This window comes from Equus quagga, chromosome 8 (genome assembly GCF_021613505.1).
Source record: "Equus quagga isolate Etosha38 chromosome 8, UCLA_HA_Equagga_1.0, whole genome shotgun sequence".
Lineage (NCBI taxonomy): Eukaryota > Metazoa > Chordata > Mammalia > Perissodactyla > Equidae > Equus > Equus quagga.
In genome coordinates, this window is record NC_060274.1 from 101,928,300 (window position 1) to 101,943,279 (window position 14,980).

The following is a 14,980-nucleotide window of genomic DNA, read 5'->3' on the forward strand; positions in this document are numbered from 1 at the left end:
GGCTGCTGATTTCAAATATTGTATTCCTTGACTCATTTTCTTTTGAAAATTATTTTTTAATGGGATATGAAAACATTAAGATAAATTAACATGAATGGGCATATTTTTATATTTTATCAAACAACTATATTATTTATCATTTAGCTCAAAAACAAACTTGAAAAGTAAGTAGGCATTTTTTTCTCCTCTCTCAGTGAAGATAAACGCTCTTAAAGATAAGTTCCAGAGTTTGAAATTTACTATTATTACTTTATTTAATCATTTCTTCTCATATTTTTTCTTGTTAATCTTCTCAAGTGGTAAAAGTGCTTATAATGTACAAGAATTAGACATAGACAAATTATTACTCTCTAGAAAATATTTATTGACACATTTCAATTTCCATTTTCTGAGAAATAAACATAATACACAAAATACAGTAAAATGCACTTTTCCCATTTCAAATAAATATATTTTACTCTTGTAAAAAATTTAATAATCTGTGTAATTCACCATAGTATCTTAATCAGTGAAATAAAGCAAAGAAAATCTCTAAATTGTCACTTATTTTAATGATTCTCACAATGTTTTGCTGGAGAAAAGGGACCTTATTACCTGTACAATTATATTCAGACTTGGAGACTGTTGTTTCTTTTTTGGAGAAGGGAAAGATAAGCTCCTTTAAAAAAGTGTTTAGTGTCAAAAAGAGTCTTAGTTTGGGAGAAAGATAGCATCCAAGTCTTTGCCGAATGAATGAGGTTATGTGTAAGCTTTCCTGTTAAAACTTCCTAGAGACCAGACTACATTCTGACTGACTATGATTCCTGTGTATTACACTGGTAATTTTTCAAAATTAGTGGTTAAGTACTTAAATTAACAGTTGCATATGTAATATAAACCCAGGACAGAATTTTAAAGCTCTATTAAGAGGAAAGGTTAAAAATAATGGTGCTATACAGGATAAATTTATCCTTTTCACAATTGTTACTCTTAACATTATAAGAACTGAAATCTACTGAATTATACAGACTTAACACAGACTCTTATACACATAGATCCCTGATCAGTTAAAGACAATGTGTTAGTTTGCTCTTCTAAGTAGTAACAATATTTTAATAACCAGCAAAAATCACATTTAGGTAGTCACCAATCTTCAGAGTTTTCTTATGTATAATCTATCCACCCTCAAAAGAATATCTCACCAAGGAATAAAAGTCATTAGTACTGTCTAACTTCCTATGTTAGCCGTTAATTGGTACTTCATATACTAGCAAGCTTATGGAAGTAAATCAGACTTTACTGTAGCTCCAATCCCACCATAGCATGGCGTGTTTTCATGGATGCAGAAATGCTGGTCAAACTGCCAAGGCATAAACCCCAGAGCGTAACTGTGTTTAGCAAAAAATCTTACATAGTCTATAAAGTGGGTATTGGATCTTTCCTCAGCATTATAAAGGGCATCAACTATTGTCTAGGTGGTGTCTTATAACACAGAACTTTTCCCTCTTCATTTTAAAGGATATAAAGTTATATGCTTAGGCATCCTTTTATGGCAACATTTTTACTTTTACACATTTCTGAAACAGATAAGTATGTGCTCAAAAATTCACAAGTCCAATAAAATAAATTTGTAGCCTCCTTCTTTGACATTCTCTATAATTCCTCCATCTCAAAGTGTGTGTTAAAGCTGTTTGCCATGGATGTGTGTTCAAAGATCCTCGACAGGCTTGGTTTCAACAGTTCTACTGAGTGACATGACAAGTGCTGAGTGGTGTCGTTCTTCAAGGACATCATCTGGTCTGTCCCAGGTTCCCTTCTATCATAATAGAGAGCCCAGAGCAGAGTAATGGTGAGAATCATGGCCAGGATTTGTGTCACTCCAATGGAGATTCCCAGAAACCTTAGCACCTGCAGTTGTTTGGTTCCTCTCAAAAAGGAATACATTTTCTTCCCGCAACCCTGTAAAAAAATAACACAGTCAATATTACTTTGGATGTGTTACAAATGGTCAAAATAAGGAAAACAAAGGTCTGTATCAGTTAATGGAACTAAACTTTGTGAAGCATAAGGTTTAAGACAGTGACTCTCAACAGGGAATGCCCATGAGAAGCTGGAGGAGACACAGACGTGTGTACTTTTTGAAAAGCCTGCCCAAGGTGATTCTGATGGACGTGCCCCTTTTTCTGTCTTTCTCACAACCTGAAATTAAGAACCACTGACAGAAAAACATAACATTTAGAGCAAGGGTTGGCAAACATTTTTTGTAAACGGACAGATAGTATATCTTTTAGGCTTTGTGAGCCATATAGTTGTATTGCAACTACTCATCTCTGCCACTGTAACACGAAAGCAGCCATAGACAGTGTGTAAATGAATGGATGTGTCTATGTTCCAATGAAACTTCATGTACAAAAAAAGGCAGTAGGCCAGATTTGGGGCACAGACCATACAGATTGCTGACCCCTGATACAGACTGATCCAAAATATTCAAAAATAATGTTTTATTATAATATTATTATTTGTATTCACTGTTAGATTATAGGTCATTTGGTCAAAGACTTTTCCCCAAGGACCAGGAATGTTTCCCTAGTCTGCTGCTGAAACATGCTGGTGGGTGGAACTCAACCTGTTCCCTTCCCCCACCCCCCACATGCACACACACCTGTGTCCACTGTTTATACCAGAAATACACATGGGCTGACTTCCCTCATCACAGCAACTTCTAGTTCTACCAGGTAAGGGTTTGAAGGGTATCTTTAGCTCCTCTACAGGCCGGAGATATCTAATCTAAAAAGATTATTTAAGTTTTTGTTTCTGTCTAGTTTTAAGTACAAAAGGCTAAGGAGTGCCTATGGTAGATATAGAAGAGAATTCTGAAAGAAGAGAGGAGGAAAAAAAGTAAAAGAAAGAGAAGCCATGACCAAGGAAAATGGGGGGTGGGGTGGGGTGGCATTGGGGAAAGGGGGAAAAGGAGGTAGAAAGTAACTAACAATTGTCATGTCATCTCTCAGGTGACCAAAGCATAGGCTAGCTGCCATGTCTCTAGTGAATGCACAGCACAGAAACAATAATTCATTCTTCTGAAGGGAGGCTGATTTTAAATTAAGGAGAAAACCTAGAAGGAAGTTTACAACTATAACAAATTTCATGAATTTTGAAGATTCTGAGATTTCACTCTACTTGGAAGCTAACGATTAGCCTGCCACAGTTTCATGGATGCTGGCAGAAGACAGAGACAAAGGGTTTTATTACTTATAGCAATAGAAATAGCCAGAGTTGTGTCCGTTCCTCGAGTCCCAAGCGCAAGAAATGACAAAGGCCAGATGACGCCTGCCCACACCACGGGATGCATTCTGGGAGGGGAATCCCAAGTTTAGTGAACCCTAATCTTTTCTAACGGGCAGTAACCATACCTATCTTTTGCAATGGAGATATTATCTTTATTATACTATCTTATACTTTATTATACTATCTTATACTTTATTATACTATCTTATACTTTATTATACTATATTATACTTTATTATATCTATATTATACCAGACAGTAAACAAACCTGTTGTGAAGGCGGACACTATTCTATCTTCAAGGCTGTTTTCTATGCAAACATCCTTGAAAATATAGTCCAGAACAAACGCACCAGTGCCTCTGCTGTCAAGACAGGCAGAAGTGCATAAGACCCAGGGCAAATTATCTCCTAACAAGAACTTGACTTTTCAAAGCCTTTATTTTGAGTTTGAGGTAAAAGTGACTCAGGGCTTACCCTATTAAGGCAGTCATTTGAATAAAAAGAAATTAACTATTTAAATAACCTCCTCCTTGTTTCTTCTCCAGATTCTACAAAGAACACAACTAGATCAAGGAAAGCAAGATGACTGAATCAGTTGTTAATTTATACATTATATTTGAGAGGGGGAATGAATAATACATAATTCCTAGATTTCCAAAGATATTGATCAGTAACTGTACCCTAGTAAGGCATTATCCTCAACAAATAAAAATTAAAAATTATATAAAACTAGCCATAGACAATTTGAATAACTACCTTTTTCTGGTACACCATGTGATGCAAATTAACAGCAAAAGGTTAGCAAATGTTCATCAATTTCACCAAAAGAGAATTAAAATATTTATAACTTAATACTACTTAACATTGGTTTAATAAAATCTATGGCCATCTTACCTATTTAACACACACACAAATACACACACACACACACACAGTAGGAAATCAAAATAGACATCACAAAGACAATTTACCAAAGTTCAGATACTTTTCAAAGAGTTCCACTCAGGTAGTCTATCAGAGCCCATTTACTATTACATTTACACATAATTCTATGCATTTTGGATGTTGAGAAAATTAAATGAACAAACACATTTAAACACTTAGAATAGGATCTAATACATGGTAAGCGCTCAGCAGGTGTCAGCTCTTATCCGGTCTGTCAGCCCTCAGAAGATTAGAAAGCTCACATTAAAATAGATGGAAAATCTATGAAAAGCAAGTATTAATGGACAAGTATGAGGTACAGCACTTTTTTTTAAGATTGGAACCTGAGCTAACATCTGTTGCCAATCTTCTTTTTTTTTTTCTTTTTCTCCCCAAAGCCCCCCAGCACATAGTTGCATATTCCAGCTGCAGGTCCTTCTGATTGACAACACTTTTTAAGAGTATGAAAACACCAAAAACACAGTACCGTGTCGCCACTGAGTGTTGTCGAAACACCCCTTGCCCACAAGGGCCAAGGTGGTTGTGACTGCTTTTCCAGGACAGTGAGGTAACAATCCAAAATGATTATATGCCCCTGGGACGTTAGATCACGAGCCTCCTCATTAAGCAGAGAAATATTTAACATAGTTTGAAAAGAGACACATCAAAAATAGTTAAATTGAGAAGGTTTAGCTTCAGACATTTGGAAAATTAATTTATATGGACATATCATTTAACATCATTGCCAAGTAATGTAGCACAAGGTCATCATATCTATCTGTAAAGAAATTGATATAAAATGGCTTTGCATTATGTTAGTTGATTCCTTATCTAGGTTTTCAGTAATTATAAACATGTATCTTTAATAAATAAAGAATTAGCATGGGCCTATCAATATTTTGGGAATAATAACTGCAGTAAATTTCAGAATTAAATGTAAATCATTCAAGAAATACATATGCTCATGATTCAACACTGTGAAATGCTATTTGCCAATTATCATTTCATTTTTACATTTTTAGTACTCTTTGGTGCTTAAATTTTACCTTTTTGGTTCTTCCTATTGGTATAAGATCTCCCATCCCTTTAGACTAATTCATTCTAAACTGAAAAACTGCAGGAAAGGTAATATTTCTTTTTTAAATCTGTGAATAAGAGACTGATAACTAAGCTACAGTCTATTATGTTTCATATTTTCACACTGGAATCACATCTATAAAAAAGGTACAGTAAATTATATCATCTAGGTTGGTGTGGGAATGTAATACATTAGTTAACATTAAATTTTCTAGAGTGGGAGAAGACCTTGGAAGTCAATGAGTTCAACTTTTTATCTTTTAAAAATACGGCTAAAGCCCTTCTAGAGTGACATCAATAAAATTGGCAGAGAACGGACCTCTAAATAATCTCTCCTCCATATAAACAATGAAATACCAGCAAAAATTGTCAGAATCAACTTTCTTAGAAACTCTGAAAATTAACCAAAGGCTTGCAGCAACCTGAGGAGAATGTATCCAAGACAGGCACCTGAATCGCAGTAAGAACAGCAAGCTTTGTGGAATTTTAATTTACCCTATTCCCATCCTTTCTCCCCAGCTCTGCAGTCAGCCTGGAAAACCAACAGCGCACAATCATGGCTACCAGAGGCAACAGAATAGGGTTGGATCTGCTTCAAAACCCCATTCCCAGAGAATTGTCATTATTTGTCCTATTTGCTGGTTCCCCGGAAGACCTCTTGAAAGGCTGTTTTTATTTGACCTGACTAGAAGCTCAACCACGGAAATAGCATTTTCCCCCTACCCTGGAGGTGTTTGTCGAAAGCAGTCAGAGGTAACTCTTGAACACTGAGGCTACCTAAAGTAGTAGATAACAGTGGCACACACTGGGCTAGTCAAAAAGCTTAAAAAGGAGAAGCAGGAGGATGTGAAGTCCATAGTGGGTTAGGCAAAGCTCTAACATATTTGTGGGGATCTAGAAAGTTAAATACATAAGTAGGGCTGTGCTCCTGCCCAGGGCTATGCACCTAAGAAAGCTCTCAGATCTCACCTCTGCCTAACCTTGAGGCTCTGCACACCCTTGGCAAAGGCTGGGAGACTTATTGGTTCCAGGCACTTAAGGAAATCTCTGTTCACTCATTAGCTAACTGAGCAGAGACTTTAGTGGCCACATAAACATAAAGAATACAGACTTTACAGAATTAGTTCAGAAAAGTCACTAATGAAAAAACTACAACAAACTGAAGGGAGGGGGGAGATTCTGATTTCCAGAGGTGCCAGTTATATTACTTAAAATGTCCAGTTCCCAACAAAAAAAACTATAAGGTGTGGAAAGAAATGAGAAAGTGTGGCTCAAATACACACCAAAAGAGCCATCAAAGAAAATTCACTTCTAATGAGAGGGACTCCTTGCCTCACCAGACAGCCTTGTCCACACAGCCTTGGAACTTGTCTTCTTAATGAGATGCATTGGTGCTAGTTCTGCTCTCAGACAATCTGTTTTCCATAAGGTAGAGAGTCATATTGGAAGAGTCATTCTTTTCCCTCTAACCATTCTCTTCTCCAGACTAAATATTCCCAATTCCCTTAAGTTTTCCAAATATATACACTTCATCATCCTGATGATCTCTTTCTGAATTGTGCTGATTTTGTCAATGTTTCTTTGAAAATATCACTGATTTTTAACTTTAAAAAACTAGAAAATGGAATAAACTATTAAGACAACCAAGGCTGTTGTGAATAGGTTTGGATCCCATGAAGAAAGTTTTCAGGTCCCCCAGGGAAAAGGACACAGGATTGGATCATATGGCACATAGTCAGGACCTGGCCTCCTTCTGGATCACTGGGCCCCGAAGATTATCTCCATGTCATAGAGGGCAAGGGTGGTTTATTCAAAGAAAAGGTCCTAGGTAGACTCCTCAATTTTTATAACAATATGTCAGTCTTATCACTTCCCCATTTAGTTTACAAAGCACATAGATAACCCCTCAAACAAGACAGAATTTTAGTACTTAAGTTTGTCATCGAAATTTGTTAAATTATATTTTTATGCTTCTCTATCAAGAAGAGGTGTTATCTGCAGATTATTTAAAACAAATGAAATCAACTGACATCTCTAGGTACTTTCAATGTCCAAGCATCAAATCAGACACCAAAATCTGCCACGTTGGAATATATGAGCCTATGCCCTTGCTATTATTCTCCACTGAGGAGTATTTTAATGACATGGATTGAAGAACACCATAAGAAATTGCTCTATAAAGTTTGTGAAAAATAGTATTGAAGATATTTTCCTAGGTACCTTAGAGTAGTAGATATAAAATCCCACTTGAAACAAATACTTTAGAATTTTGCTCCCTTTGAAACACTAGAATATTTGATGTCCTAACATTAAAGTCATGGAGATGATTATGTCTCCTTTTCACCTGGGCTGTGAGAAAGCTCAGAGGCAAATATGAAACTCGACAACAGCAACCCTGCTTGCCTTCATGTTAAGTATATCTACTTAGCTCTGACTTTCCAATTCTATTTATATTTTATTATTAATTCATTGCATATTTTTTGTTGTATGCTGCATTAAATCCTTTATTTAATAAAAACGATACAGGGTGTAACTATATAAATAAAAGCACAAATCCCTCTACACTGTACACAATTTAGTATTTCTCTCAAGACTCAGAAGGCATTGTAGAAACCTGGAGCACATTAGGTGTCATGCTGAGCATCAGTGACTTCTTTACACAATTACTTAAAGTTAAGGATTAACTTTCCAAAAGAATATTCCTCTTCTTGAGAAGACAGTCAATATTTTTCCAGATTTCTGTATATAAAATAACCGTTCTCCTCAGCCACTCTCTAAATTCTGCATCAGAACAGCTCCAGGGTTTACAATCCATTCGGCTCATCCTCACTGAAGTAATTCGGTCTGAACGCAAGTTGTGAGTTTATTCTGAGCCAGTCGAATAATCATGCATAATGTTTACACTTCTCAGGGTAAACTTGGACACTTTTGTTGAAAAGCAAGACACTAAGTCTAGAGAAGAAAAAAATATAGATGTGTTTCTATATAATCTATTGTCCTATTCATAGACATTTAGTTGCATAAACAAACATTTCTGTTGAGTGAGTCAAAAGAGGAAATAGAAATTTTAGAGTTCAAAACTGCATTCTATTTCACAAAGGGTGTTTTATTCAGAATAGGAAAGAACCGAATTGCATTTATTTGCTTGTCTCAAAATAAAATGCCCTGAGTTGATTTACCTGGAATACGTTTTCTTCCTTAAATAAAGCTATGCTAGCCCTACATGAATAACGTCAGATAATTCAAAGGTATGAGTACTTTATTTTATTGGCTGACCTACTTTATTTGCTGCAATATTAAAATTCTGGTCAACTATTAACTGTAAATAACGATACTACCTTTTTATCAGAGAAAAATCATTAATCCCTACATTTCCTGGAATCTATTTGAAGTCATGTCAGGATGGCTCATTTCACTTGAGGAAATTATACACTTGAAATTATTCTCTGATCTATCTTGAAAATGAGTTTCTAAAATTGGAAGAACCCCCATGGCTTTTCAGTACTCAATACTCACAGGCCACATCAAAAAATTAGGCAGACTTTGAACGTGCTCATGAAGATAAAGTATAAATAAAATCTAGGTGCCAATACATGCCAGTATTGATATTTTTGTAATCGATCTTTGGTAATAAACATGACTCCCCACTTTTAAATGACTGTTAATTATCAGGTTCAAATATATAATCTTCAGCCTACTTCTTTTACAAGTGAAAAATTGAATGATAGCAGTTCATGAGTTCAAGAGCTTTAAGTGGGTTAGATGAAAAGTTCTCCACTGATAATCATAAGCTCTGCGGGGAAATAAATGCCTCCTTAAAAAAAATTAAACAGCAAGTAATAAAATTCACCACAGGACTTTCCGTTCTCTGAAGAGTGAGGTTAACCAAACCCCTGCTGAGGAAACCCAGCAGAAAAAGTCTGCTCATTTCTTAAGAATGGCAGGCCCTCATATCTCAGGTGATCCTCAGAATATCCCCATTAGGCAGGCAAAGTCATCAAGTTTAAAAGACTACATTTACTGAACATTTTTCATTCTTACCAAAAAAATGCAGTTATAAAGAGACTACAGTCAGGAAACCCAGAAGGTGCCGCTCTCCCCAGGGAGGCCTGTTCCAGCAGCCGGCCTTCCCTGCCTGACGGAGCAGAACATTGACAAACTGCTCATTCAATCGCTGTCTCTCATCGGGCCCTTCTGTCCACCTAAATGTTCATCTCTATGAAATGGGAAGGCGTTAAAACAAGCAAAGTGGGAAACCACATGAAGTCCCCCCAAACCTTGCCCTGAAAATCTACCTTCAGCCAGCACAAATATATGCAACCAGAAAATGCATACTTTCCTGTTGTTACTAGAAAAACCAGGGGGCAATGTGGCTAGTTAAAAATCTAATTATAAATCGCTAATTTCTCTATTTACTGTAATAGCTATGCTAGTGAATTACTGTTATTATTGCCATAGCTACCATCATGCAATGAAGATTTGTGTTTATGTCCCAAGTGGCTTGCTACGGGTCTCTCAGTAAGTAGCTCAATTTATCTCGGTAATACCATAATGAGGTAGATACTATTATTATCTCATTTAATAGATAAGGAAATTGAAGTTTAGAAGTGAAAAAAATCTACAATCACTCAGCTTGCTCCTCACCACATATTCCACATCTCAAAATTTTAGTATCTAAAAGTATGGGTTTTGGAATCAAAGAGAGCTGAGTTCAGTCACTGGCTAGCTCTGTGAAACTGGGCCCCATTGCTTAGCCTCTTTGTGCCTCGCTCTTCCCATCTGTAAAATGGAGATAAGAATCCTGTACCTTCATAGAAATGTCTTAGGGCTTACACGAGGGAATGCATGTACAATACCTGCTGAGAGAGCTGTGTAAATGTGTATCCTATGTGAAAAATCTAATGTGTACTTTTCAGTCCCTAATTTACTTTAATTCTCAGTTATTACTGCTGGTAAACACTGCACACAGCACTGTTCTAAGGGTTTCAACTATGCTAATTCACTCTCCAAACAACCCTGAGATGGGTACTCTGGTTATCCTCATTTTAAAGGTAAGAAAAATGAAGCACAGAGAGGTTAAAAATTTGCTCCTGCTCACACAGCTAGTAAGGAGTAGAGTGAAGATTTAACCCAAAGAGTCTGGCTTCGGAGCCTAGCCTTAACCTCTGAACCATGCTTCCTCACTAAGAAAAACTCACTTCGAAAAACCTCTCCTTTCTTGACTTCCAAGACACTGCTTTCCATTTCTTCTCTGCCTTCAATAGGGGTCTCCTCCTCTGCCCTTAAGTGTTGCCATTCCCTTCTGTCCTCCACATACACTACCCCATCTCTTTGTGTGCGCTTACCTCCTCCCACGCATTCAGTGCCTCACAGACACTGAGAACACCTGTAAACTGTTAGTCCCCACACCTGCCCCTTCTGTTCTCCACTTCTTCATTGTAATTAACGTCTTCTATGGGAACACAGCCTCCTAGCCAGAGACCACATTTCCCAGCCTCCCTTGTGGCTTAGCACAGCCATGTAAGCCCACACCAAAGGAATATGAGCAGAAGTGGCGAGTATAGAGCTTAACCCACTGGATGTTCTCCCTCCCACTTCCTCCTCCCCACTGACTGGAACTGGAGAAAAACAAGGGCAACTCTAGAAGACAGGTATGAAAAGAGATGAAGTTGTCTCACCATGCTGGGCTCCTGGATGAACCCGTGCAGCAGAGCTGCCTGGCAGCCTGGACCACCTCAGTGGTGGAGGAGAAAGAAACAGACTCCCACCTTATTCAAGCCATTGTATCTGGAGTTAGCTCTTCCCCTAGTTAGTACACACAAAATTCATATCTCTGGCTGAGTTCTGCCCCCTGATCTTCATATTTCCTACTGGGTTTCTGCACATGGAGTACCTGACAGGAACCTGAAACCCAGCATTTCCAAAATGGAACTCATCAAGCCCAACCATTCCCCTCAATCAATGGCGTCTTCATCCATCCAAGGGCCAAGTCCAACGTCCTTGTCGCTTCCCTATCACTCATTCCCCATAGCCAATCCATCGTGCTGTTCATTCTCCCTCAATACCCTTCACAGGCATCCTCTCCTCTCCGTCTTCACCAGCACAACCTGAATTCCAGCCTTACAAATCACTCACGTGAATTACCTGCAACAATTTCCTACCTGATTTCCCTGCCTTAAGAGCCAATCCTCACCTCAAATCATTCTCCACAAGGCCGACATAATGTATTGAGGCACATATCTAAAATTGTTCCTTTGTGAGGTACTTTCTTAGGTCCAAATATTCCAATGGCTTTCATATCAGTAAATTCTAAAGGCAAAATGTACAAGTCTCCACTCATAAAGCACAAGAGGAAAAATCGTTTGAAAAGTAAATAGGTAACAGGAACCTCACAACTGAACTGTGTCAGAGAGTGAAAGAAAAGAAGAACGCGTTTGTATACCTGAAGTAAAACTGACCGAATAGTTCAAGTTCCGATTAGATCAAGCAAAGCCCGAAGATAAAAAGCCCCACCAAGCCCAAACTGGTCCTACCAGGTTTTGAATGATAAAACAGATATCACCCCAAGTCAGAGTCAACCCGATCCCCGCTGGCAGTTGCTGAGGAGATAATGAAGTCAGCAGAGAGCCAGGAGGGAGTGTCTATGACTTTATAGAAAAGAACCCTGAGAATGGAACTTCTTGGGGGATATTCCATCTAAATAACCATGGAGCTTGAAAGCTGCCTGCAGTTTGCTATCTGGGCAAGACATCCTATGTGTGTTTATCTGAGAATGGAGCTTCATTAATAATAAATCAGAGTCCCACAACTCCTCCATCCTCAGCCTTCCTTTCATAATACAGTAGTCCCCTCTTTTCCGTGGGGGATACATTCCAAGACTCCCAGTGGATGCCTGAAGCCGCAGATAGTACCAAACCCTTCATACACTATACAAACATACCTATGATAAAGGCTAGTTTATAAATTAGGCACAGTAAGAAATTAACAACAGTAACTAATAATGGATAGACCAATTATAATTATATCATAACAAGATACTGATAACCAAGATGGCTCCTAAGTGACTAACGGGCAGGCAGCATATATTACATGGATACCCTAGGCAAAGCGATGATTCACCACCCGGGTGGGATGGAGCGGGAGATTTCATCACACTACTCAAAAGGGTACATAATTTAAAACTTATGAATTGTTTATTTCTGGAATTTTCTATTTAATATTTTTTGGACTGAGGTTGACCGTGGGTAACTGAAACTGTGAAAAGCAAAACCATGGATAAGGGGGGCCTACTGTAACACTTCAAATTTGTGAACACGTCTGCCTTTTTATTTGGCAACTATTGGCAGACTTCAGTACAAAATGCATGTGTTAGCAGGACAGACAGGGATCTTCAACATCCAACACCTGCTCGGTCCAGCCCCTCAACATGGTCCTCCTCACACCCCATGTTCCAGCTGCGCTGTCTTGCTTCTGACTTAACTTTGCACTATTGCATCTTTGCTTGGAATGCCCGTTTTTGGCCCCATGCCACCCAAATATTTTCTGCACCTGGCTAACACCTGTTTCTCTTTTAAGATTGGAAGCCTAATAAATACTACCGCCTCCATGCGCTCCCATGGCATGCCTCAAACATAAACACAACGACAATTAAGGACTGCCAATTCAAGGTCATCTAATCTCCACCTTTTATTCTAGCCACTGATGTGAGGATCGTTTCTACACAGACCTGACTAACTTTACATTAGCACCAACCGGCCAGTAGCTGGCCAGGGGCCTAAGCTGTTACCTCTTGCTTCCTCCCTTGGACTTCTCTTTCAACACTTGCCCCTAATTTTGTTTGTTTCCAATATAGCAATTTACTTGGTCCTAAGAAGAATCCCACTAGTAACTTCAGAGTAGGATTACTTGGGAGAAAAATAACCAATCCCACGACTACGTAGAGCTTGCCAGAAGGCCACACTCCATTACCTACCACGTCCTTTTGTATCCACAACACTCTGTCGTGTCTCTACTTCTGGCTCAGAAGTGCTGAGGAAATATTTATGCATTTAGGATGTTGTGTGTGAAAATTACAAAATAAAAGTTCTTTCTATTAGTCAAAACAGACATATAATATTGACTCACCTTTCTACTTGGTCAAAGACATTAACTGGAGAAGAGTGTTAACAAAATGTGTTGAGGGCTGAAATACTGCTCAGAAAAAAAAAAAAAACTGGACACAGATTATAACACAAACACCATTTTTCAAGGACAGCAGAGTCCAAAGGACATGGGTAGGGACAGGACCTCCATTCAGGGCGAGGGCTGAGAGCGTGAATTCACGACTCTCAGCTCACAGAGCAGATACACAACTGAGAGAATAAAAACCTCAAACAACCCATCTCACTTGCTTCACCAGGAGCTGCCCCCACCTCTAACCTGGGGGAGCACCCCTACATGTCCATTTACCTTCTGCAAGCGCCAGAGACCTATACTTATTTGCCATTGTCTGGGTTCTTTGTCCTGCAAGGCAAGACTCAGAGAGAAAGATCACATCCCTTCACACCCACACCCCTGCCCTTCCCCATCTCCGTGTTTGTAGACACTTTCTGTTACTTGGAGAAGAAATAAACACTCATCTAAAGAGGCAGGAATGGTTTGGGGCAAAATTATTTGTCACAAAGAAAATTATTACAAATATTTTATATTTAAACCCAACACCACATGAACATATAAAAACTAAGGTCTAAAGGAAACATATCCCAAAGACACACAGCTGTGTGGAACCCATCTCTCTGTCCAGCCCTTACATAAATCTCTGTGAACACTATTTTTCTGATGAAGCAGTAAATACCTTTTAACAGTGGTCTTTCTCCTAACTACAAAACAAAGAAATGTGTCTTCAGGGGTACATTTGACTTGACTCTCTGTCCTCCTTTGTTTTATATTTTGAGCTGGCCCACTTGAAGTAGGGCCTGTTGTGGGCCTGTTTACTTCCATTTACTTTTCTTGAGGTGGCATACAGAGAGGGCAAATGGCCTTTCAGTCTCTTTGAGGAGAGGTTCATGCTTCATTTCTTATCTGAGATAGAAACCACTGCAGCTATTCTCTAAAAGCATGGTTCTACACACTTTTAAGGATGGAAGCCCAAGAAAAGTTAACGAAAACTATGGATCCTAGTCACCGAAAAAATGCATACAAAGTATCCAAAACAATTTCAGCCGTATCACTCCTCCCCTGTAGCCCACCCAAGAAGAGAACAAGTCCATGGGCAGGAGGTTGGGAGTCCTTGCACTACAAAGACTTTTTCTCTGCCAGCTTTCTTTTTATTTTTTTTGGAGGAAGATTAGCCCTGAGCTAACATCTATTGCAACCCTCCAATCCTCCTCTTTTTTTGCCAAGGAAGACTGGCCCCGAGATAACATCCGTGCCCATCTTCCTCCATTTTATATGTGGGCACCTGCCACAGCACGGCCTGACAAGTGGTGCATAGGTCCACACCCGGGATCCAAACCGGCAAACCTCGGGCTGCCAAAGCAGAATGTGTGAACTTAACTGCTGTGCCACCAGGCTGGCCCCTCTGCCAGCTTTCCTTCTGCTTCTTTCTCTCTGTTTTTCTTCTCCAGATCAAGTGTAGACACAGAACTTTAGTAACTAATATGGGGGGAACCCAGCAGGTGAGAGAAGGAGGAGATGCACCCTAGTCCTATATTTCACCAACTGATGTTTTGC

At 38.8% G+C, this 14,980-nt stretch overlaps 1 protein-coding gene across 3 annotated transcripts in view; it reads right to left on the reverse strand.

Moving 5' to 3' along the window:
- Window positions 1-349: 349 nt before the first annotated feature.
- Window positions 350-14,980, reverse strand: part of TSPAN12 (tetraspanin 12) — a 67,142-nt gene continuing 52,511 nt past the window's right edge. For all 3 annotated transcript variants that reach the window (XM_046668831.1, XM_046668833.1, XM_046668834.1), the window contains one exon: window positions 350-1,938. In XM_046668831.1, coding sequence (XP_046524787.1) covers window positions 1,633-1,938 — 306 coding nt within the window. In that variant the 3' untranslated portion in view covers window positions 350-1,632. The remainder of the gene's footprint in view (window positions 1,939-14,980) is intronic.